Here is a 26,232-nt window from a genome sequence, read left to right on the forward strand (position 1 = left end):
AAGATTCTTTCTCCATCCAACAAGCCCCCCCTCCCCAAAAAAAGAATTAAAAAACCTAAGCCATATTAAATAGAAATCTGAGCATACGACAATGATAAAGTTTCTATTACTACAAAATTATTAAGAGCATTTTTAGAAATTTTCTATATATATACTGTATTATCTTTCTTCTGCCCTTGGATTTTTAAACACAGTGTTCTCTTTTCACAGCCTGGAGATTTGAAAAAGCGGATTGAATCTCTCATAGACAGAGAATATATGGAAAGAGACAAAGATAACCCTAATCAGTATCACTACGTTGCATGATAAGGAAGAAACGTTTAAAATGAAACGAACGGACACTAGTTTCTCAACAATGAATACCTGAGATATTCCCAAACCTTACATTTAGCTGATTTGGGAATTATGTTAGTTGATCAACTGCATGCACTGCTGATACTTAAAACATCCTTGCATAGACTATATGATGTTTTTTTTTTAAAAAAAAAAAAACACTTCATTTTTAGCTTCTTGATTTCTTTGGGAATTCTGTTCAAACTTTATTTTGAGTGAATGGTAACAGTCCTCTACGCTGTAATTCTTTGACCTGAAGAAGTTAGGATGATTTTGTGCGTCTGACTGCACATCATAAAATTTCTTTGTGCTGTATTCTTTAGCTTCAAGGATTATATGACATTCTGTTTTAAACTTAGTGGAAAAACAATCAGTGGTCTCAGAGTACACTGAATTTCAACTATGCACAATGGTTTCTAGTATTTCTACTTGTTTTATTATTTCACATCTTTCAAAACTTTATCTTCGTTGAGATAGATTGAAGTGCCAAGGGTATGACTGCATATAAACATCTAGAGTTAAATATTCAAAATACTTATTGGTGATGTTTTTCTTCTTCTTGGCACCATGACAGTGAATCAAATAAGCACTTTCTTATTGCAAGATACGTGTTTATAACCATTCAGTAAAATAACAGGATAATCTAGTTTTGCTTTAAGACTTGCACACAGGCTAATTACACTGGCATGTTCTGAGAACATCTCAAAGTAGTTTTAAAGGCTTTATAGCCATGTTGTAAGATCATATGTGACAATCCAGTCATTCTCCAGATACCTCATATTTGCAGAACCATATGCAGAGAAGAACTGGATTGTTCCCGTGTCTTTTGTCTTGATAGAGTTTGAAAGTATTGAATTTGACAGAACTTTGGAGAAAGAAATCTATATAAACTGATACTTGTAACTGCTGGTTTTACAGGATATGCAAAATGGTATATGTTTAAAAGAAATCAAAAGGGGGAGGGTTATCCTTTGTGTCATTTAATGTTAGTAATATTTTTATTAAAAGTATTTGCATAAAATTACCGTAGTAACCTGGTTAATTATATAAAGAAGTTTCCTTGTAATATTTTTACTTCAACAGATTAAAATACCTTCATTAACTGTCAGTAATTGTTGCATTTATTTTCCCTTCCATTTCCTTGTCATATGTAAAAACTTAAGTTGAAGCCAGTGCAAAATGTTGTATAATATAGATCTTTTAATTTTGTTTACAGCAAATCTTATATTAACTTCTTTTTTGCAGTTTATAAAGAGAGAAAGAATAAAGAGAAAAAAGGGAGACAAGAAGAGAAAAGAAGAAAAACAGACCTCTGCCTGCCCAATCCTAACTGTAATGAAAAGATAAATAAAAAGGAACATATTATTCTACCATTATAATCCTGAGAGAATTTCTAATAACCATAACCACAAATTATTATATCATTAGATTTCTTACTGCTCAAAAAGTCCATAAATGGTGTCCAATCTTAAAAAAATCTTCAATTGGTTTATCCTTCAAAACCTATATTAGTTTGGAAATTTGGGCTAATTCAGCAACCTTAACAATCCATTCTTCCATCATTGGTGCTTCAGACAATTTCCATGTTTGAGCGAAAAATGTTCTTGCTGCTGTTGTCATGTAGTGAAGCAATAATTCATATTTACTGTCCAATTCTTTATCCATAATACATATGTAACAGAAACATTTCTGGTGAAATTACTAAATCGACCTTTAAGATTTTTTGGATTAACAGAAAAACCTTGGATCAATAACTTTTTGACTTCTTACAAGTCCAGCATATATGAAAAAAGGGAACCCTGTTTATCTTGACAACCCCAACATTGGTATGAAACCTTCTTGGACATTTTCAACAGCTTAATTGGCATTAAGTGTGATCTATACATCATCTTATACATATTTCCTTTTAAATTATTGCACAAAGTAATTTTTGCACCTTTACAGCACATTTTCCACTAGCAGAACACATCAGTTCCCAGAATTCCCTAGCATTGAGACAGGGCAGTTAAAGTGGTGTCAAACTGGATTATTTCTGCAGTGTGTTTTGAACCCATAAGTTAAAAGCCATGATTGCAACAGAGGGGGAGACTATGGTCCAAAACACACCGCAGAAATAATCCAGTGTGAGGCTGCTTCTAGGGAATTCTGGGAACTGTAGTTTGGACAGACATTTTGCCTTCTCTGTCAGAGAGCTCTGGTGCCACAATGGACTATGATTCCCAAGATTCCCTAGCACTGAGCCAGAGTGGCTAAAGCGGTGTCAAACTGGATTATTTCTGCAGTGTGTTCTGGAGCTAATTTAGCTTTTCCTTTGGGTTTCCCAGGAATGCCTAGAGCCTTCTGTTTCCATAGCATCCATGGTGGTTGCTTTCCTCATGGATGACAGACCCACAGACCTCCAGCTGTTAGAGACCACAGATAATAACCTTGTTGATTGCAACCACAAGAATAATAAATGATGATGTCACTGAACACATGTTTCCCCATAGGCACACGATGTCATTGCCTTCTTATGACATTGGCAGCCTGCCTACCTGCTCCCTCTGTCTAGCTGGATCAGTCCCTCCTGAGTGAGGATAAGCTTCACTGAAACTTATTTAGCTGACATTCAGTTGTATCTTAGAAGTCTGTCTGTCAAGAGGGGCGAGGTCTCCCCCAGCCCAAGGAGGGCTGCGGAGGGGAAGCCAACAATAGAGTGACCTGCAGGAGGTTGACAGAAGGCAACATGGCCAATCCATCCTGTATCCTTCTACTGCTTGTGCTGGCCTCTTCATTGGGGTCCACAGCACCCATTCCTTTGGGTAAGATTTGTTCAAAGAGGTGTTTGCTTTTGTCTTCCTTTGAGACTGAGGGGAAGTTTCCATTGCTGCGTAGGGATTGGCACTCTGGTCCCCAGTGCCATAATCCAGTCCTCAAAACACTACACCACACTGACTCTTTTGCAGTAGACAATACTGAGGGGGAAACAGTTTGGTAGGGTGTTTTTTGATGTGAAAATAAGGTAAGAAAGAAAGAGCCCCCCCCCCCTTGCCATGTGACATGGGGCTGATCTGCTTTGGATGCCTCTGCAGCAGGGCTGGGAAGTCTGGGAAGGAGGAAGGAGTTATGGGGGGGGGGGGAGAAATGGGGCCATGGAAACCCATTGGGTGACTTTGGGGGAGTCACACTCTCTCAGCCATGGCAAGCCTTCCCTGAACAAGTCTCTCTCTTGGCAAGAAAGAGGGGGAGAGAGGAAGGAAGGAAGGCGGCAGGGAAGGGGGAAGGAAAGAAGATAAAGAGAAGAAAGGGGGAAGGTAGGAAAGAAGGAAGGAAGAGTGAGGGACAGGAGGAAGGAAAGAGGGAGGGACCCCACAATAAACAAACTCCCAGAATTCCATAGTCTTGAGCCAGAAAGAGTTAAAGAGGTACCAAACCAGGTTAATTCTCCAGTGTAGATGCAGCTCAGGAGTTGCAGAGCACAACAAACGTCTTCCCCCCTTCCCTTTTCCAAAGCAGAATAGAGTGGCACTATTACTTCTCTTGATCTAGACACTATACTTTTATTGATGCAGCCTAAAATTGCATTGGTCTTTTTAGCTGCTGCATCACACTGTTGACTCATGTTCAACTTGTGGTCTACTTGGACTCCCAGATCCCTTTCACACGTAGTTTCATTCAACCAGGTGTCCCCCAACCTATGCTAGATTTCAGTTTGGTAAAGAGATGACCAATGTACACTTGATGTAGGCTTAAGTGTCTCATTAGCACTATGTAACCGTACGTGTGGCTATTTATTTTTTTATCATGCAGTGTTGTAATACTACCTTTCTGTGGGAGCCACCAAGGTAGTGTACAACAACTTTAAAAACATTTAAACTATAATAAATATATTTTTAAAAACACAAGCTACTAAGAAAACAATTTATAAGGCTGATGTACATTATATAATGCAATTTGCATTTTTTATGGGAATATACCCCTGATACTGTTTACAGTGGAGGAATTTTCTCCACATTTGTGAAAGAAGACTTGCAGGCCATCAAAACTTCAGTCTTTCTCTCCTGCTCCACCCAACAGGAGAAAAGGACAAAAATGCCTTCAGCATTGTGCTCTTCACAAAAGTTACCCACTTGGTTTTAAGAAACTTACTGTATTATTTTTTCTGTATTTACAGGTATTACAACACAGGAAGATAGCCAGATGACCATGACTACGGATCAGTTCCTGCTTCCAGAACCTGAAGGTTAGAAACAATACTGGAATATAAATGAATAGAATTTGTACTCCCCTCTTCCCCCCCCCCACTTCCCCCCACAAATCATTTGAAGAGCTGCTTTCAATGAGTACAAGCTCTAGTACCTTCACACTATTCCCCAGAGGGATTTATTTCACTGTTCAAAGTTTGGGTCTATGTTCCTGGGTGTACATGTGTGAGAGAGGGTTTGCTGTTGTTGTTATGTTGTTAAAATCCTTCAACACTTCAGTTTAAAAACTGTACAGAACACTGAGGTGTGTACTACCATCAAATATGTTAGTCCCCCAGATGTTATTTTGTCTTGCTGAATATACAGAGAAGTATACCTGCAATGTGTGGAGTCATATGACATTGTCATCTGCTTAAGGCAAAAACCAAACCTGGTTCAAAAAAGTGTTCAAGTACATCTATTGATTTTTGTCAATGGGATACTTTTTAAAAATCCTAGCCAGCATCATCTATTGGGATACATATGTCCCCCACCCCTTTACAGGCAACTGTAGACCATCAAAGAAGTAGTGTTATGTTCTGGTTGTGTGTAGACTGGCCTATTTCAAGGAGAATGGAAATTTCTTCTAGGGCTGAAGGAGGAAAAATATTTACTTGGATCAGGAAATGCCTTGCTATATAACAAGGATATGTGTTCTTGTTGTTGTTGTTGTTGTGTGCTTTATTTTTACAAATCTTGAATGAAATTGGGTGTAATTCAACTGGTCAGTTTTGTTGTACACATATATAGATGCTACTGTGATCACAAGGTGCTCTTAATTCATTCTTTTCCATCACGATCTGGAATATGATTTTACAAATGTGGGAACAGAGACTAAGAGACTGAGTAGCAGAGTTGTTTTTGTTTCAAAGTGTTTATCCATCACTTTTCTACCCACCATGGCCCTCAAAACTATGTGTAATTTGAAACAGCACTACAAGAAAATGAACAAATCATGAGAAAAATAACAAAGAAATGGAACTTTAAAAAACAGGCCACAGAACAACATGAAAATTTGTCAGAAGCTGAGAGAAAAGTTTCAACTTTCACTCACTATCGTAACAGTTACTAAAGATGCAGCCTAACTGATTTCCCTGAGGAATGGTTTCCTTTGTCAGGGTCCTGCTACAAGAAGGCTCTGTCTAACCTAGCTTTTCTTCATGTTGGGACATTCAGCAAAAGCCCTGATAAAGATATTAAATGAAGGACAGCCATACAGCAGGAGACAGCTTTGCAGATATTTTTGCCCTAAACCTGTTAAGGCTGTTATTAGTGAAAAACAGCAGCTGCACATTAGAAGTCAGTATACTTGCTTCAAGACCAGTGTTGCATGGTATATATCAGACACACCAAACTTCAGTCTGACTGCCTTGGAGTAGCATAGTGTCCATAAATTATTCAAAATTTAAATCATTCCCATGTGGAATGGGGTCTGAATGAGAAGTAAAGAATGCATCGCTGTAGGGTGTTTTGCCCTCTCCCAGAAGGGATGCAGCTGATTGACAAATGGATCATAGGCAAAGGTGCTTCTGGCTACAGTAGCTGTCTTGCCCTCCAGAATCAGTGCCTGGGCTCAAGAGAAGCCTAATGGTGTAGGCCTTCAGAGAGGGTGCAGTCCAGCCCATAACAGTATAATCCAAGTCCAGGATCAGCTTTCCAGTTGATCTCTAGAATCTCTATCTTGTCTATATTGAGTCTCAGCTTACATATATGCTTTCAGTCTGGGTATTTTTTAATGCTCGAGTCAAGTGTTTCATCCTCTCTAAAATCAACCTGTTGCAGGATTATCATAATTAAAAAGTTTTCATCAATATTAGAGGTTATTAGAAATGGCCATTTCTACTTTTGCAGTGTGATAACTAGACACATAAATTAAAAGCTGAGAAATCTCCATTTGAGGTCTCTCCTCAGAGATCACAAGGTAGTCTATTCAGTATGATTAGAATACTAGCCTATTTCAAGTAAATTAGCTTTTATTACAGAGCTAGGATAAGGATTAATAAAATAATATATAGTGAAGCACTGATAAATTGAAACGTTTTAAGATAAATGATATGATTACAGTATTACAATTATGGCACATATAGAATGCAGGACTGAGAATTTTACGACATGAAGCACCATCACTTAGGTCCAAAACACACTTTAACTACCCTGCTAGTGCTCGGGAATCCTGGGAACTGCAGTTTATTGTGGCACCAGAGCTCTCTGACAGAGAAGGCTAAATGTCTCACAAAACTACAGTATCCAGAATTCCCTAGCATTGAGCCAGGGCAGTTAAAGTGGTCTCAAACTGGATTATTTCTGCAATGCTTTGGGACCCTTGATTCTGAGATTTAGGGGCTGAACAGACCAGCATTTTATGCCAGCTTTGGGGCAGAGTGGGGGCATGGCAAACGCATAACACATACCCTGACTCCACCCAAACTACAGTCACGCCACCCAACCAACCGCATGGTGCGTGGTGTCACAGCACTCCTTTGGTGCAGCGTCCAGATGATGTGTGCCAAAAGGAGCACCGGAAAGTGTCACAGTGGAAGCAAAGGCATCCTTTTTCTGGCTCCATAAGGAGTGGCACTTTACTACTTCTTTTGGGACTGGAAAAACACCAGATTGTAATTGCTACAGCCCCAGTCCAGTGAAGAAAGGAGTGGCAGGACACCGCTCCAAAGGGGTGGTCTGTTTCGCCCCTTAGAAGTCTATTTAATTAATCCAAAATGAACTTGTGTGTTATACTGGTAATGTGCTTCCCACCAGCAGCATGTGTGACATTGTGTGAAAGAAACAATCATGTAGTTAGTGTACCATAATTTTAAATGTCCCTTTCTCTGGAAGTAGGGAAAATTTCTTCAATATCCTAGAGTTGTTTTAGGCCTGGTGGGATTGTCTTTTCTGAATGTAAGTGACTGGAAGTTACTTCTGGCCCTCCTCAGAAGGACACATATATACGTTCTGGACCTCTGGAAATTGCACACTTCAGACATGCTAGATTTCAGCTTGAAAGTGATGACCAATGTACATCCAACAGGAGAAAAGGACAAAAATGCCTTCAGCATTGTGCTCTTCACAAAAGTTACCCACTTGGTTTTAAGAAACTTACTATATATTTTTTCTGGTATTACAGGTATTATAACACTGGAAGATAGCCAGATGGAAACAACTACAAATCAGTTGCAGCTTTCAGAACCTGAAGGTTAGAAACAATACTGGAATATAAATGAATAGAATTTGTACTCTCTTCCTCCCCCCCCCCACTGCCCCCCACAAATCATTTGAAGAGCTCCTTTAGATGAGTATAAGCTCTAGTACCTTCACACAATTCCCCAGAGGGATTTATTTCACTGTCCAAAGTTTTGGGCTATGTTCCTGGGTGTACATGTGTGAGAGAGGGCTGTGAGAGTGGGTTTGTTGTTGTTAAAAGAAGCAGGAAAAAGCAGGGTAGTGGGGTGTGACGTTTCTGCATACCTGAAATTGCGTAGCTGGTATAAAGTGGGATACTAGTTATCTGGTTAAACTAGTTTAAATCTTTTATAGTTACTTAATATAAATATTGGTGAAGAGTGATGACACACACAGAGAAAACCCCCATGATATCTGTAGAATTAGTTCGTCTTCTTAAGTCAGAGACAAAGCTTGATTTGACATAAGTTCTGTGTGCACAGGAGTGCACTACAAAGCTTTGGTTCTGAGCTATTGTCTCCTGATTTACTTGACTGCATTAAATTTCTTTCAGATCTGAACATCATGTGTCAGAGAAATCATTTTGAATATAAACAGTTGTTACCCAGTGCTCAAAACTGCCTCACACCTGTTATTAGGCAACCTGATACAAATAATCCTTTAGCACTCCTGCTCTCATTACTATTTCAGCATTTTTTCTGCAGTTTCTCAATATGTAAGTTTCACCTGTAATGAGCCTAGGTCACTCCAGTAAGTTTGGTGACTACATTACCACTGTTTCTCAAATGTGCAGTATCTCTTCGGTGCAAGCACATTGGGAGTGGAAAGTTTCAAATGTAGATTTTTCTACAGAAAAGCACAATTGCTTGAATTAAAGGTCAAATTTGACAGCCTTATGGGTCTTCCTATGAAGAATGCACATTGTAATTTGCATTATATTGTCTCACGAGGAAGAAATGTGACAGAAAAATGTAACTGATGAGTTCATTTTATGCTGATAAAGTTGCCACATAAAACTGGAGCACAGAATTGTGTCTAATAGAACCGAAACATTCAGACACTGATAGTTTTGTTCTACAAGTGAACCACAAAATGGACCACTCTAAAATCCTTCATCACTTCAGTTTAAAAACTGTACAGAACACTGAGGTGTGTACTACCATCAAATATGTTAGTCCCCCAGATGTTATTTTGTCTTGCTGAACATACAGAGAAGTATACCTGCAATGTGAGGAGTCATATGACATTGTCATCTGCATAACTGTAAACAATGTGCCCAGTTTCAGCCAAAAAAAACCCAACCCAAAAACCAAACCTGGTTCAAAAAAGTGTTCAAGTACATCTATTGATTTTTGTCAATGGGATACTTTTTAAAAACCCTAGCCAGTGTCATCTATTGGGATATATATGTCCCCCACCCCTTTACAGGCAACTGCAGACCATCAAAGAAGTAGTGTTATGTTCTGGTTGTGTGTAGACTGGCCTATTTCAAGGAGAATGGAAATTTCTTCTAGGGCTGAAGGAGGAAAAATATTTACTTGGATCAGGAAATGCCTTGCTATATAACAAGGATATGTGTTCTTGTTGTTGTTGTGTGCTTTCAAGTAATTTCTTACGTATGGTGGCCCTAAGACAACCCTATCTCAGAGTTTTCTGGGGTGGTGAGCGTGTGACTTGCCCAAGGCCACCCAGTGGATTTCTATGGCCAAGCAGGGAATTGAACCCTGGTCTCCTGAGTCATACTCCAGTGCTCAGACTGCTACACTAGTCTCATTTGACTTTGTTTTAATTTTATTCACTTGGTGTTTTCCAGCTCTGAGTGTCTGGGTGGAACAGACTTGATTCTGTGTGCAGATGGTCCTGTGGATGTGTGGCATTTTTATGCCCTACAATACATCGGAATTCTCATTGGTGTTAGAAAGTGCCCTTAAAACACACACAGTGCAAGTTTGTTTATTCTAGGATATGGGGGTTAACCAAATAGTAACAGAAGAGAACTGGGCTTAACTCAATTATTGAAGAGATGTTTATAAAACTGGAGGCCACATTTATGCATGGCACTGTGAAGAAGCAGTTTCATTGTGAAGGGAAACATTTAAAATGTAAATACATTTGGATGTAAATATGGGCCATGTCATGAAAGGATTAACCAGACAAAGGAAGCAAGTGTGACTTTTACTGGAGGCTTAGGACAGAGGAGAAATACATTATTTATCTGTATGCACTAGCTGCCTTCTAACTGTAACTAACTGCCAGTGAGAATAATATTAGAAAGACCAATTTCAGGTGTCCACATTGGTTAACTTTGATGGGTGGTTTTCATAACATTCCAGCTAAATTTGTTACTCCACAATTTCTAGCAAGGTGGTGCGGTAGAATGTTGGCCACACTGAATCTGGTTGGTTAATGGTTTGGCTGAGAGGCTTACTGGGGAGTATAAAACAGAGGCAGTGAGGAGGAGGGTTGGGACTGGGATGGAGATTGAGCACTTTAACAGCTGAAAACTGCCATAATCAGCAGTCTCAGTTCCATTATAGATTACTTCTGGGCCTGCTATGAGCTATTCCTCTCTGAAAAGTCCTCTGTGACAAAGGCTGTGAAGCATATGTTTTTTGACCCATGCGTTCAGCCCTGATATTTACTCTATTACCATTCTTTCTTCGGGGATGTTTACCTCAAAAGATACCATGGTCAGTACTTTGTGGGCAATGATTATATTTATGACAGCCCATATCTACAATTCCATCACCAACCAGATATATCATTCTCATCTGCTTCTGTGTCCTGCACATGTGAACCAGCTCCAATCCATACCATTGCTGTTCCACAGCCTTAGCAACATCATCAGCCTGAGGAATGGCTGGCTCAGCCTCAGGACACACCTCAAAATCTTCCATCAGCAGTGCCTCTGAGACATCAGTCTCTTGCCCAGAAGTTATTGTGAGAACCACCACAGCACTCCTGTTCACCCACTCCATCTGCTACTGGTTCAGACACCTTGACTTTGGACATCAAGACTGGTCAACCACCAGCATATAGTTACGCTTGAGTCCTCATCTCCAACCATAGATGTGAGGGTGTTTTTAGAGCAGATCTTGTAAATAGCAAATGCCTTGGAATTACAAATTAAGCACCAGGAAGTGGAATCAATGGATCCAGTTTATTGAAGGATTCAAATGAAGGTCCCCGCCCCATTCTGCCATCATAATTGAAGATCATGATAGGATGCTGGGAAACTCCATTAATGATCCCATCAACTTCTTAAAAAATTGACAACCTCGTGATCATGGTGTCTCCCCTGCCAGGTCGACTTCCGGTGGTATGGTGGATCACGGCGGTCGCATCTGAGAGAGGCTCTCCCTTGGGGCGACAACCGCCAGCGACCAGGCTCCACGGGAGACACCTGGCGGAGCCGAAGTATCCCCCTCGATAAGGGGGAACCAGAGGCGCCCACTTTGCACTAAAGGAGATCTCCCCAGAGCCCGATTCAAAGAAGCCTGAGAGACAAAGTGACTAATGAGAAGGCAACGAATCGGAGCAGCAAGGAGTCCGGAGGCGCGCGGGTGAAGCTGGCGGAAGCCTTTGAGGCATGAGCGAGCCTACCGCCTTATTTACAAGCTGCAATTATAGGAAAATTAAGAAGAACGCATTCCTCTAAGGAGAATCTCTGCATTACTCTTCATTGTGGCTTTTGTATTTTGCTGCCATCAATGGGTGTGCATCTTTAAAAAAAAGAAAGAAATCCCAGCTCCCTTTTGTGTTGGGAACGGCTTGCAAACCCCTGAGAGGGGGTTAGATAAAGGAAGAAAAGGACTCTTTTTCTATGAATGTGTCTGTTACTACCTGCTTCTTCCTGGTTGGGTTTAAATTAGAAGATCATTTGGAGTGTTTTTGGAAGTAATAATACATAAAGGGAAAAGTGAGGGAGTTGATTTTGTATCTTAAGAAGCAAGACCCACAGAGGAACAGATCAAGACTAAATAAATAAATAAATAAATAAAAGATTTCCATTACCATTTTCCATTTCAGCCTTGGGAAAAATTAGTGGATTTATTTTGCAGGTTTACTTATAATACTGGACTGCTCCCTATTAGAAAGTGACTGGTGAAGGTGTCTGTATAAAGGATTTGCGGTGGAAGTGTCTCTAAAAACCAAACAAAGGAAAAGGACCCAATAATAACAACTTAAACAATAATTAATTAAAGGTGGATGCAGCACTATTATTGAAGAAACCAAAAGGAGGAAAATATTGAAAATATTGAGGACATAAATTACAGGAAAGACTCTTGGATCTGACTGACTGACTGTTCTATAATAGTGGCTGGAGTTATTTGATACATATTAGATTTACTTAAAGTGGATGTGGGGGAAATAAGGAAATTTGTAACATTACAGTTCTTATATTGGTTGTTATAAGCAATTGAAGTAATTCTTGCCTCCTCTATTTTTGTAACTTTTTTCTTTCTTCCTTCTCACTGAATAGCTACATGTACTAGGAAAGTTGTGAGATAAGGAAGAACAGTTAGAAGTGGGTATTATCTGTCCTTGAAAACACCTGGACGGCTGGAGAAATAATAATTGAAAGCAGACAGTGTTATCTTGCCAGATAAAGAAGAGATAACTATATAAGTTGTGACTGTTTGAAATAGGATAGAGTTGGAGTGCCATCTGTTGGCGAACAAAAGTAAGTACAGTTAGCCAAATTGAATAAAGAATAAAGTATAGCCCAAACACATATATTTTATAGGTTTGAGAGGATATTAGTTAAGCTGATTTAAATTGGAATTTAAAGTGCAATTATAAGAATTTTGAATAGATAGAAGTATTATTGAATTTGGTTTACGGAAAAGGGACAAGAGATATATTGATTGTAAAAAATGTATGTTTGGGTGCATACCTACAGAATTATTATTTATCTGGCCAAGTCCATTGAAGGAAATGTCTGTAAATAAAAAAGTATCATCCATCCCTACTCCCCCCTCTTCAAAAAAAGATTTCGGTGGATATGACATTGAAACCTAGCGAGCATGGCGAACTGCTAATGCTGGATGAGATAAGACGGATGAAAGAGGAATTAAAGGAGGACAACGTAAGATTGAGAGAGGATTTAAAATTGGAGATAAGATCTGAAATCCAAAAAGAAATGGGAGAGATAAAAGGATCTTTGGAGAAAATAAATAAAGATTTGGAGAAAATAACTGATAAAGTGAACAACTTGGAAAGTACTGTGAATCATTTGGAGAACAACGCTATACAAATGGAATCTAAGATCAATAAATTGGAGGAAGAACGAAGAATTGATAAACAAACAATAACAAGACTGGAGACTAAACTGAGACAGAATTGTATTAAACTTAGAGGTGTACTGGAACAAGAAGGAGAAAATCTATATAAATCTTTGATCCCTGCATTAGCAGAATTCGTAGAAGAACCAGCAGAACAATTTCCCTGGGAGATAGACACTTTATATTGTATTAACTCTAAATTGGCCAAACAAAAGAGCCTTCCGAGGGACATAGTTGTGTATTGTATGCGGAAACAAACAAAAGATTTAATAATTCAACAAAGCTTCAAGAAGGAATTAATTATTGATGGACGATTAATTCAAATTTTTAAAGATATCCCTACGAATGTGCTTAAATCAAGAAAAGAGTACAATTTTTTATTGGATCAATTAAAAATCTATGGTATCCCCTTTAGATGGGATGAAGTGGAAGGTTTAACTTTGACGTGGAAACAGAAAAGGTACAAAATTGACACAGTGGAGAGAGCAGCAGATTTTTGGAAGAGAAATCGTAAAGAAATTGAGAGACTTAAAGACCAAGGACAATCAGGTGAAAGATATGGAGTGAGAACCAGGGGGATGAATGCAAAGGATCAGGAGAAAGACCAGAGGAAGAAGGACGAATTGGGCAAGCCTGGAGAGTGTGATAAACCAGAGGGGGCAGAGGGAGGAGGAATAGTTAATTAGAAATTAGAACTGAGTGTATAGAGTGTGGTTATTTCCCCCCTCCCTTTCCTTTTTGCTTTTATTATATTGCTGTAGTGAATTGATAGAAATTTCTTTTTTTTTTAAATTGCTTCCTCCTATAGTTGAGAATTAAATAAAATTTTGAATTGGTAAGACTGAAAAAAAATGAAGATTTTGAGTTGGAACATAAACGGATTGAACTCCCCTTATAAAAGGAAAGCAACATTTCATTTCTTAAAAAAACAAAAATGTGATATAATATGCCTACAAGAGACGCATATCAAACAAGGTGAAGGTAAATATATTGAAAATGAAAAATTAGGTAAAAGCTTTATTTCATCAAATAAGAAAAGGAAAAAGGGAATTGTGATTTATGTCAAATAGAAATGGGAATCCAAAGAGGTATACAATGATAATAAAGGTCATATTTTAGGAATTGAAATTAACATGATTGGGAGAAAGGTATTAATATTAGGACTTTATAAACCACAAGAAAAAAAAGCAAAATTTTTTGAGGACTTGCAAAATATATTATTAGATTTAAAATATGAAGAGGTAATTATATTAGGAGATTTTAATGGAGTGATCAAACCAGAGGTGGATAGAAATTCAAATAAAGGGATAAAAGAAAAACAAGGAAAGTTGCCAAAATCTTTTTTTAATATGATGGAAAATTTAATCTTATTGGATACTTGGAGACAATTGTATGATAATTCTAGAGAGTTTACTCACTTTTCCGCCAGACACAATTCTATGGCTAGAATAGATTTAATATTGGTTACACAATCGTTAATGAAGTTTTTGGAAGAAATGGAAATACTACCAAGACACTTATCAGATCATAATCCACAAATTTTAAAGATGAAAGAGATTGCAGAAAGGAAAATTAGTTTCAAATGGAGACTTAATGTGGATATACTAAGATGTGATGAGCTAGTTAAAAAGATAAAAATAGTCATGGAAAACTATTTTAAGGAAAATTTAGATAAGGGAACGGGGATTGATGTGGTCTGGGAAGCAGCAAAAGCGGTATTTAGGGGGCATTTAATTCAACAAAATTCAATTATAAAGAAAGGGAAATCCAAAAAGGTAGAGCAATTGAATAAGAAATTGAAGGAGAAGGAAAAGTTACTGAATGAGAAACCGGGAGACCAAAGTTTATTAATGGAAAGTAAAATATTACAAGAACAAATTTCAATGGAAATGATGGAGGAACTAGGACAGGAAATGAAAAAAGCCAAACAGCAACATTTTGAATATGCAAATAAACCAGGGAAGTGGTTATCTATAAGAATGAAGAAAAGAAAGGAAAGGAGATTAATAACGAAGATAAAAAGGGAAAATGAGCTGATAAACAAGCAAGAGGAAATAATGGAATATTTTAGAGAATTTTATAATAAATTGTATACAAAAAAACAGGACCACGAGTATACCTTAAAGGAATTTATGGGAGAAAGGAAATTGTTTCAAATTAATGAAGTACAGAAAGCGGAATTAGAGGCAGAAATAACGCAAGAAGAAGTGGTGTGGGCGAAAGGGAAAAATAAAAACGGTAAAGCACCGGGTCCAGACGGTTTCCCGATTGAATTTTATAAAATATTTAAGGAACAATTGAAAGAACCACTGAGGAAGGTAATGAATGAAATTATTAAAGAGAAAATGCCGGAGACATGGAGGGAATCAGAGATAATATTAATTCCAAAAGAGGGTAAAGATATATTGGAAGCCTCTAATTATAGACCGATATCGCTGTTAAATTTGGACTACAAAATATTTGCGACAATTATGGCCCAAAGACTTAAGAATTGTTTGAAACAATGGATTGATCAGGATCAATGTAGCTTCTTACCAAAAAGATATATGAAAAACAATATGAGATATTTAATAAACATTTTGGAATATTATGAAAGACATAATGATAAAAAATTGGGATTGTTATTTGTAGATATGGAAAAGGCATTTGACACAGTGGATTGGATGGCATTGATGGAAATTTTTAGAGAATATTAATATTGGACCGAATTATAAAAAATGGATTTCACAAATATATATGAATCAAAAAGCGAGAATTAATATAAATGGAGAGCTAACAAAACCAGTTCATATTGAAAGAGGAACAAGGCAGGGATGTCCTTTATCCCCACTTTTATTTATATTGATAATGGAAATACTAATAAATAAAATTAATAATTTGGAAACAATACAAGGTGTGAGAATAAAACAATTCCAATATAAGATACGAGCATTTGAAGATGATGTGGTAATAAATTTGGAAGACCCCCAAAATAACATAGCAAACGTAATGAAGATAATTGAAGAATTTGGTGAATATACAGGATGTAAAATTAATAAAAATAAATCGACAATGATAACAAAAAAATTGAATAAGGAAGAGGATAAGAAGATACAAGAAAAGGCAGGGATAAAAATAAATAAAAAAGTGAAATATTTGGGCATTTGGATTTCAAAAAAAACAAACAAACTGTTTGAAAATAACTATGTAAAATTATGGTCAGAAGTGAAAAAAGACTTGGTAAATTGGAAAAAATTACAATTATCCTTTTTGGGAAGGATAGCGGCGATAAAGATGTCAGTGCTTCCGAGACTCCTCTTCCTATTTCAAATGATCCCTATTATAAATTCAAGCAAACCTTTCAAAAATTGGGAAAAAGACATTTCGGCTTTTATTTGGCAAAACAAAAGACCAAGAATAAGACTAAAACTGCTACAAGACGCACGAGAGAGAGGGGGTTTAACAGTACCAAATTTGCAACTTTATGCAGATGCTTGTAGCCTTATGTGGTTAAGGGATTGGATAAATTTAAGTGAGAGAAGACTATTAGAATCAGAGGGAGAAGGTTTAAGTTATGGATTTCATGCTTACTTGGCCTATAATAAAGAAAAAGTAAATCAGGTTATAAATAACCATTGTATAAGAAGAAATTTATTGAAAATATGGAATAAATACAAAAGAAATATTATAGATAAATTCCCTATGTGGTTATCCCCACATGAAGCCATATACTGTATAGGAAAGAAATGATAAGAAGAGAGGAATAGTTTAAGTATAAGGAACTAACAAAGATAGAACAGGGCAAAATAAAAATAAAAACACAAGTAGAATTAGAGCAATTAGGATTTGACCCAGGCTGGTTTGCATATAGGCGCATATATGAGAGGACAAAAGAAGACATAAAAGAATTTGGTGATGAAGAAAATAGGACGGACTTAGAAAAATTACTAATTGAGGATCAGGAGAAACTAATTGGGAAAATTTATAAAAAACTTTTAGAATTAGAAATGGAGAGTGAAAGGGTGAAGGATACGATGGTTAAGTGGGCTAAATATATTGGGCACAATATACAACTTGAACAGTGGGAATTCATGTGGACAAAGGGACTGAAATATACTGCCTCACAAAATATAAAGGAAAATTGGTACAAAATGTTTTATCAATGGTATTTAACTCCGGAAAGATTGGCAACAATATATAAAAATAAAAACAATAAGTGTTGGAAGTGTGAGGAGGCTGCAGGTACTTTTATACACTGTTGGTGGAACTGCAAAATCATAAAGAAATTTTGGAACAAATCAGAAATTTAATTGGAGAAATTTTACATATTAAATTAGATTTAAAACCAGAGAGCTTTCTATTGAGTATGTTTGAGAAAGAAATAAAAACAAGATATGGAAAAATGCTATTTTACATGACATCAGTGGCAAGAATACTAATAGCACAAGCTTGGAAAACAAAGGAGGCCCCGAAGACAGAACAATGGTTAATGAAACTAATGGAGATTATAGAAATGGATAAAATGACTCAATTATTAAGAGACGAAAGGATGTGGAATGTAACAAGGAAAGTTAACGAAGATTGGAAATTGGTGTTGGACTATATGAGGAAGCAATGGGGAGAGGAATTGATCGAGATATAAGGAAGTAAGCAGTGAGAAAGCCTTATTAAACTGATTTGTTACTATTATAAAAAGATGTAAGGGGAGATAGTCATACGCTAAATATGCATTGCTTTCATAATGAAGAATTAATATAGGTACAATATAATATGAGTTTTAACAGATGATATATATGGGAAATAGAGATGCATAAAGCACATGATAAACATAGAGGAAGGAAGTCACTGGGGTGAATGTAAGGTGAGAAGAAGGATAGTAGTGAGTGGTATATGTTGAAAGATGTAGATGTATGTTAGAAGTTATGATAATAGTTTTGATTTGTTGTTGTTGTCGTTTGTTGGGGGGTATGATAGGGATTGTTTGGATTTGTTATGGGGGTTATGAACGTGTTGTTCAAGGTTGTTTATGAATGTTGATTGATGTATTTTAAAGTGAAATATAATAAAGTTATTTTCAAAAAAATTTTTTTTTTAAATTGACAACCTCTACTGTCACAGATGCCAATTCTAACAGTCAGGCCTCTTCAATAAGGGTACTGATGAGAGAAGCTGGAGTTGGCACAAAAGATGAGGTTGACATGAAGTACGGCATGCCTTCCCAATCGCACATTTCTACCAGACCTAGGGTTGCCATTAGTCCAGACCTCCAAACCATAACAAATGTAGGACAAAATTTTCAAATGTAGGACCTTTTTTTGGGGGGGGGGTCCTACATTTGAAAAAGAGCCTTGCTGACGGAACAATTCCTTCTGCGCTTGGGCTCCGTTCATGGAGCCCAAGCGGAGAAGGAATCCGCGCCCAGGGAGGCATTCTTTTCCCCTTGGGCTCCGTTTTTGCCAACGGAGCCCAAGGGGAAAAGAATCCCTCCACTCAGTGAGGATTCCTTCTCCGCTTGGGCTCCGTGAACGGAGCCCAAGCGGAGAAGGAATCTGCTCCCTTTCCTGGCCTCTGTGGAGGCTTGGCCTTCACAGAGGCCTGGAAAGAGGGAGCAGAGCCAGGCCGCCTCCCTCAGCAGAGGAGGCCAAGCAGGGAATGGGCCTCACTCATGCGAGGCTCCTTTCCCTGCCTGACGTCCGTCGCAGGGGGGATGTCCCGGGGCGGGGCCAAACCGGGGCGGGGCCAAACCGGGGCGGGACCGTGCGGGCCCGCCCCAAACCGGGAAAGTCCCGCCCCCAGGCGGGATATGGCATCCCTAACCAGACCTCACTTTGAGTGGCAGAGAGCATCCTTGGGAGTGAGGCATTTCTACAGTCCAGCAGGGTGGATTTAATTTCAATCACTACTCAGAAAGACTTGATTTAATCATGTGGTCCCCTGTCCGTTTAGTTCAGTCATCTTCTTCATCTTGCTTGTTCATAATATGGAAAGAGAGGAAAAAACAAGTTTTCCTGCTTTGTTGGGTCCCAAATGATTTCTCAATTTTGAATGAATGAATGAGTTCAAAGGAAGAGAATATTCTTGCTAGGCCAGCAGAAGAAGCTACTAATGTTAAAAGTGAAATCAGGACCGTACAGACAGGCCAAAATAAAGCTTCTTCGGGTCACTTAGGAGGTATGCTGTTTAAGTGACACTCGCATCTTAAGAGGCCAGAAGCTGTGCCAAAGCTGCACTCCAGTCCTTAGGACTGGAGCGTGGCTTTGGCATAGCTTCTGATCTCTTAGGGTGCATGCAGCATTTAAAGAGCATACCTTCATCATCAACATAAACAATTCTGGACACTATGTGCCTTGTTGTCTCTCCAGGATAGTGTTTCAGTCATATCATATACATCACACATCCACAGTATGTCACCTAAAAGAAAGAAAAAAGCTGGCCCTCCAGGAACCACCATAGATAGGTTTGTGATCATCTATAAACAAAATCCTTAGGACTGGAGCGTGGCTTTGGCATAGCTTCTGATCTCTTAGGATGCATGCAGCATTTAAAGAGCATACCTCCTAAGTGACCCGAAGCAGCTTTATTTTGACCTGTCTGTACGGGCCCATCATTACTTCAACAGTCTCTAAATCCAAGTGCTTAGGTGACTTCCACCAGTTCACTGGTGTGACTTTCTTGGAAACATCATCACCAAGCATTTTGGAGATAATTTTGCTCCTGTTTCTATTTCTTGAATCGTTCCCCCTTAGCTCTGAAGTTTATTATAGCTGCCAGTACAAATGGATGATTGCTTGATACCCATGTCATAGCTAACTCCTCTTATTCAGCATGGCAGAATTCTAGAATAGTTCATTCATGGATCTGAGGATTTATTGTTATATGAAAAAAAAAGTTCTCCTATATGTGATTTAATGTAGTTTTCTGTGGGTTTTCTGAGCTATATGGCCATGTTCTGGAAGGGTTTATTCCTGATGTTTTGCCTGTGTGTCTATTTAATTAGCAATTCGTTGTCTGCGGGGAAACCTCCTGACCCTGGGTGGGTTTTTTTGCATGTATTGAGTCCTAATTTTTGTGTTCTTCAGGATTGATAGCCAAACCTTGTTTACCTTCAGTGTTTCTTCTTTCCTGTTGAAGCTGCCCAGGCCTCCCTATGCATTCTGGCCTTGTAATTGCTGGTATTTCAATGTTAACAAACATCATTTTATGCCCAGGGTGGTTTATGACACGTTCTCCTACTGCCGGTTTTTCTGGCTGGCTTAGTCTGCAGTGTCTCTCGTGTTCTTTGATTTGGGTTTGAATGCCGCGATTTTCTCAGTTGGTCTGTAGATCATTTAGAGGTTGTGTTTCCTCATCAGTTTTCCTATTCTGCCCATGACTTCTTTGATGTATTGTAAAAATACCTTCCCTTTGGGTGGTTGTTTGTCTTCACTCCTAGGTTTTTCTTTTCGGGTTCTGACAGCTCTTTTGATGTCTGAGCTGGAGCAACCATTAGGCTGTAGAGCCCAGTTTAGGTGCTTCAATTAAACTTCCAGGAAGAGGAGTTCACAATTCCTTTTTGCACTGTCTATCAGTGGTCCTGGGTGGTGGTTGGAGTTCTTGTGTAGGCATCTGTCCATGTAGGTTTTCTGTATACTATGTGTGCCAACTGTTGATTCAGTTTGTGGATGACCAGGACACCCCAAAATGGTAATGTTTCTTCCTTTTCTTTTTCCTTTGTAATTGGATGTTTGGGTGTATGTTGTTCAGATGATTCAAAAACATGGTCAGATCTTCTCAGTCCACATATTAGACTCATTTTGTGGGCTTTTTTTAGTACTGTTTCTTGAAGAACACCAAAATTAAGACTCAAAACATGCAAATGGACACCACCCAGGGTCAGGAAGTTTCCCTGCAGACAGTGGGTTGCTAATGAAATAGACACACGTATCCTCCCACTCTGAGGCCTTGTCATTCAGCAATGAACTAACACAGAGATTAACATGTAAATCTCTTCCTCCCAACCAAGGATCACACAAGTATATATACCCCACACACTTCCATATCACCACTCTCTGAAGGTGCCAGCCACAGATGCAGATGAAACTTTAGGAAAAACTCTTCCAGAACATGGCCATATAGCCTGAAAAACACTCAGGAAACTATGGACATCGGCTGTGAAAACCTTCAAATTAATGTGATTTCATTTAATTTACCAGAAATGTGTTTTGCTTTTTAATACAGTTTTTTATACAGAAATAGTACATGGGAACATCTTAGGACAATATCATACAAGGCTTCTATTGCAGGACTAGAGCAAGGTAGTAGCATTATTGGGTAGTATTTTACTGCATGACATTGTCTTTCATCTCATTGCTAGTGTATCCTTCACTCAGTTCTGAAACACACCTTGCCATTGATGGGGAAAGCCTGACAATAACTCCCAATAGCACAGGTGTCCAGTCCTCCTCGTGTGATAATCTCTTCTGTTTCAGAAATAGAAGAGATAACAGTCACATGGCATGAGAAGGCAGGATTTTCCTCCTCTTACCCTCTCTCTTCCTTCCTCCTTACTCTTGGATATGGAGGGGAACTGTACTTTGAACAGCTCAGACAATTTACTCTTTCATTTTTACAGGGCTCACGAAGGGTAGAAGAAATGGAGATCCATTACGAAGTAAACTGAAGAGGATAGAAGGTAAACCTAAGATCTTGATTCAATGGAAGGGCCAGTGATCTTCCCAGCCTTTATAACCGGTCAGAAAAAGCCTAAATCTCTCATTTTAATTGAATAGATACATTCTGCCAAGTGCCCTGAAATTCTGCCTTTTTCTTTTCAAGAGAGATTTACACTTCTCTTTTTATTTATTTTTCAGCAGGTCTTCGTCAAAAAAAATTGATGGTGAAAGCTTTCATGAAAGGTAATATTGGGGACACTGAAAAACAGTTGGAAAACAAAATATGCCCTAAAAGCAGACTGAAAGAACCCTATTGTTGGGATGTACTTTGCAAGACTCAGAAACTGACACATTCCTTTTGTTTTAACAGATATGAAAAGTTCTGTGAGAACAGAGGAGAAACTTATTGCCATGTTAGGAAAGGTTGCAGGTAAACATGAGATTCCATTTAAATTAATAGTCATGAACATACTCAGTGATCTCAGCCCTTCAGTAACGTGCTGTAAAAGATGAATCTTTCATTCTAACTGAATAGAGAAGTTTCTGACAGGTATTTTGAAATGCTCCCAATTTCTTTTAAGAGATGTTTATACTGGCTTTTACATTTTTACAGACGTTTTGGAGTCGAATGAAATGGCTACCGAGGCTGTAATAGTCGGTAATGTTGGAAATTTTGACATTCTATTGTGTGTGGGGGGGGAGGGGGTTCTCGCTGTTATGAAAGGACATCGCTTATTTCTGGCATCCCTCAGGGCGCCATCCTGTCCCTGATGCTATTTCTGGGGGACTTGGAAACTGGTACACACACACCTTGACTCGGTTTCTGCAATGCACTCTACATGGGGCTATCCTTGTACTTAATCCAGAAACTTCAATTGGCACAGGATATTTTATTATTGTTTATTTTAACTGATAAATTTTAATTATAATGTGTTTAATTCTTTTTTTAGGAGGGAACAGGGATATTATATGTACATTGTATTGTATATTGGCATTGTTCTTAGATGTAAGCCACTTTGATTGACCTGTTAGCATGTCATTGTTACATTGCAAATACGTTCTCTTTTTTTCCATCTAACTAGGAATCGAAAAATTAAAAATATCATCTGCACATGCAACTGTAGCCAGTTATGGCTACAGTTGTTTTGGCTGGACTATAATTGGAGTTACAGTTCTTCGTAAATATTGTGAAAACGAGGAATTACATATAGTTTTGGCGGGAGGGGAACCATAATTTGCGTTATTAAACCTATTTGCTTCTGTGGTCTTGTATGAGAAATGCACGGAGGAAGTTGCTGGGGAGGAGGAGGTCATTTCACATAGAACGGAGGTAGATGGTTGAAGGAATATCACAGACAGACGAAGGGAAACAGGGATCGTTCTGGGAGCTTGCAGCTACAGAATTGATTTGAAGATCTCTTTCTTATCAAGGATAATGAAAAATAGCAGCAGGGATGGATTTCAGAAACGGTCCCACACTGCAATTAATATGAATTAATTGTCACATCTATTTAGGGATTCAGAAGACGACTGCAGATCTACGAAAATACATTGCTATTGGAGCTGTAGGGATCACAGGTTGGATTATAGCAATAATTCTGCTTTTGAAGACTTATTTTCCATGTTCTGAGAAGAATTCTGCAAAATCTACTGACCTAGAGAAAGGCACAAGTTCTCCAATCGGCCCGTAAAAGATACTGTGGATACTGGAGACCTACAACAGAGTCTGAAAAAGGCAGAGAACAGAAAACAGCTCAGTTGCATGGACACGCTTTTGCATATAGCAAACAATCTGTAAAATATAAGCCAAATACATAATTATATGCATACTGAATATCTGGGAGATTTTGTCATTATGTCAATACATGAGCAAACAGCCAGTTTAATGAGGAACTGGGAATCTACACTTCTAAAATGCAGAATGCAGAATTCTAGTTTTTGGCTCATTCCACTGGTTGGGAAAATCTTTGCTTAGTGAGGAAGGGGAAGCAACCAATATTCTAGTATTTAAAAATAAGTTTTATAATCTTTATGTATATAGGGAAACATTATGAGGGAGTGTTTCAACTGAATTTTTTGATTAAGTCTGCAGATACCAAAATCCCCGTCCCCCTTTGGCATGTCTGCCTCAGCTTGAAATGGAATCTGAAGGCCCATTTGCTGGAGGGAGATGGAGTCAGGACACATGACCCCATCCATCCCCCACAATTAGGCCCAGCTCCCAGGAGTGAGTCTTGCCTCTTGAGTAAGCAACCAGGCTGGGAAGACGAAAGAAGAGCAAATGCTTCCTTCCCAAGCCTCTCTCCAACTGAGTTGCCTCCAGAAGGGACAACCAGACTGGCAAGACAGAGGAGGAGGGAGCATTCACTCCCCAAGCCTCTTCCCAACCCAATTGCCTCCAGAGGGGGTAACCGGGTTGGTAAAGCGTAGGAAAAGTGAACGCGCCCTTCCCAAGCCTCCTCCCAGCCCGGTTGCCGCTGGAGGGGGCAGGCAGGCTGGGAATTAGAGATTCATACAATCTTTCAATCAAAGGCGGGTTACAGACCGCCTGTTTGGGGTGGCCTGTAGCCGGCCCTTTCCCCGCCGGATCGGGGCCTCCGAGGCCCCAATCCGCCACTTTCCAGGCCGCTTCCCCGTGGCCTGGAAAGGGGTGTCCTTGGGGCCTCAAGCCCCAATGACACCCGGCGATGGCGGGGAGGAGGAGAAAGGGGCCGTTTGGCCCTTTTTTCCTCTGTGTCACTGGCACAGCCATCTAAAGGCTGTGCCCAGTGACACAAAGCTGGAAGGAGCTCCAAAACGGAGCTCCTTCCAGGGCTGCGGAAAGGGCGCCCTCATGTGGCCCCACTATGTCACTTCCGCGCTGCCCCACCAGACGTAGTCATGGCGGTGCCCATCTATATACGGCGCTGCCATTTTGTACAGACTAGGTCCGTACTAGGGTTAGGAGTGACAAGAAGTGACGCCCCTTTCTAACCCTAGTACGGACCTAGTCCGTACTATACGCCCATTTGTAATGGGCCATAGATAGTTTTTTGGGGGGGTTTCAGGCTGTGTGGCCATGTTCTAGCAGAGTTTCTTCCTGACGTTTTGCCAGCATCTGTGGCTGGCATCTTCTGAGAATGTTTGATTGGAAAGGACTTGGCTATATATATTGTGTCATCTGGAAAGGCAGGAGTGATTTGCATGTGTATTGTTGGTTGCTAATGGCAGTCCTCAGGGTATGAGGGTCTGCACAAGAGGACTAATGTCTGCTTGATTAGTGCTCATTGTCTGTTGGGAAACCCCTGACCCTGGAAGATTTCTCATTTGCTTTTGTCTTTATCTTGCTTTTAGGACTGATAGCCAAACCTTGTTCACTTTAAAGGATTCCTCTTTCCTGTTGAAATTGTCCAAGTGTTTGTGGATTTCAATGGCTTCCCTGTGCATCCTGACATGGTAGTGGTTGGCATGGTCCAGAATTTCAGTGTTTTCAAACAGTATTTTATGCCCCAGATGGTTTGTAGCACGTTCTGCTACTGCTGATTTTTTGGGCTGGCCCAGTCTGCAGTGTCTCTCGTGTTCCTTGATTCTTGTTTGCACACTGTGTTTGGTGGTCCCTATGTAGACTTGTCTGCAGCTGCATGGTGTGTGGTAAACTCCTGTGGCTATGAGAGGGTCTCTCTGGTCCTTGGATGAGCAAAGCATTTGCTGGATTTTCTTCGTCAGTTTGCAAACCATTTGAAGGTTGTGCTTCCTCACCACTTTGCCTATTCTGTCTGTGACTCCTTTGATGTATGGTAAAAAATAGCTTCCCTTTGAGTGGCTGCTTGTCTTCACTTCTCTGGGTTTTCCTGGGCCTGGCAGCCCTTCTGATTTCTGAGCTGGAATAACCATTGGCCTGTAGAGCCTGGTCCAGATGCTTCAGTTCATCTTCCATGAAGTGGGGTTCACAGATGCATTTTGTTCGGTCTACCAGTGTTTTGATTGTGCTTCTTTTTTGTCCTGGGTGATGGTTGGAGTTCTTGTGCAGGTATCGGTCTGTGTGTGGGGGTTTTCGGTATACTGTGTGACCCAAACTATCTGTGATTGAAAGATTGTATGAATCTCTGATTCCCAGCCTGCCTGCCCCTTCCAGAGGCAACCAGGCTGGGAGGAGGCTTGGGAAGGGCGTGTTCACTCTTCCTACGCTTTTCCAACCCGGTTACCCCCTCTGGAGGCAATTGGGTTGGGAAGAGGCTTAGGGAATGATTGCACCCTCCTTCTCCATCTTGCCAGTCTGGTTGTCCCTTCTGGAGGCAACTCGGTTGGAGAGAGGCTTGGGAAGGAAGCATTTGCTCTTCTTTCGTCTTCCCAGCCCGGTTGCTTACTCCAGAGGCAAGACTCTCTCCCGGGAGCTGGGCCTAATTGTGGGAGATGGATGGGGTCGCGTGTCCCGATTTCATCTCCCTCCAGCAAATGGGCCTTCAGATTCCATTTCAAGCTGGGGCACACACATCAAAGGGGGACGGGGAAGGAAAGACGGAAGGGAGGGAGGGAGGGAGTCAGGTGAGACTTTAGTCTTATTATTCTTAATGGTGGCATGGCCGCATGGACACGCAGACA

General features: G+C 39.6%; 2 protein-coding genes across 3 annotated transcripts in view; both read left to right on the forward strand.

Annotated features, from left to right (window-relative positions):
* Window positions 1-1,712, forward strand: part of LOC149319218 (cullin-4A) — a 40,664-nt gene extending 38,952 nt beyond the window's left edge. For both annotated transcript variants that reach the window (XM_089511310.1, XM_089511311.1), the window contains one exon: window positions 211-1,712. In XM_089511310.1, coding sequence (XP_089367436.1) covers window positions 211-306 — 96 coding nt within the window. In that variant the 3' untranslated portion in view covers window positions 307-1,712. The remainder of the gene's footprint in view (window positions 1-210) is intronic.
* Window positions 1,713-3,058: 1,346 nt separating this feature from the next.
* LOC149319219 (uncharacterized) lies at window positions 3,059-23,752 on the forward strand. The gene is made up of 8 exons (XM_089508404.1): window positions 3,059-3,134; window positions 4,487-4,555; window positions 7,681-7,749; window positions 21,612-21,671; window positions 21,850-21,894; window positions 22,022-22,081; window positions 22,265-22,309; window positions 23,167-23,752. The coding sequence occupies exons 1-8, from the start codon at window positions 3,059-3,061 to the stop codon at window positions 23,340-23,342; spliced, it is 600 nt and encodes a 199-aa protein (XP_089364530.1). The 3' UTR covers window positions 23,343-23,752.
* The last annotated feature ends 2,480 nt before the right edge of the window (window positions 23,753-26,232 follow it).

This window comes from Sceloporus occidentalis, unplaced genomic scaffold (genome assembly GCF_023333645.1).
Source record: "Sceloporus occidentalis isolate IW3139 unplaced genomic scaffold, rSceOcc1.0.p SCAF_2, whole genome shotgun sequence".
Taxonomy (NCBI): Eukaryota; Metazoa; Chordata; class Lepidosauria; order Squamata; family Phrynosomatidae; genus Sceloporus; species Sceloporus occidentalis.

What these genes read in the sequence shown, in the direction of transcription:
- LOC149319219 (XM_089508404.1), top strand. Translation starts at nt 3,059, where the DNA reads ATGGCCAATCCATCCTGTATCCTTCTACTGCTTGTGCTGGCCTCTTCA. An exon ending in TAAACTGAAGAGGATAGAAG is followed by an intron (nt 21,672 to 21,849) that starts GTAAACCTAAGA and finishes TTTATTTTTCAG; the next exon opens with CAGGTCTTCGTCAAAAAAAA. An exon ending in TACCGAGGCTGTAATAGTCG is followed by an intron (nt 22,310 to 23,166) that starts GTAATGTTGGAA and finishes ACATCTATTTAG; the next exon opens with GGATTCAGAAGACGACTGCA.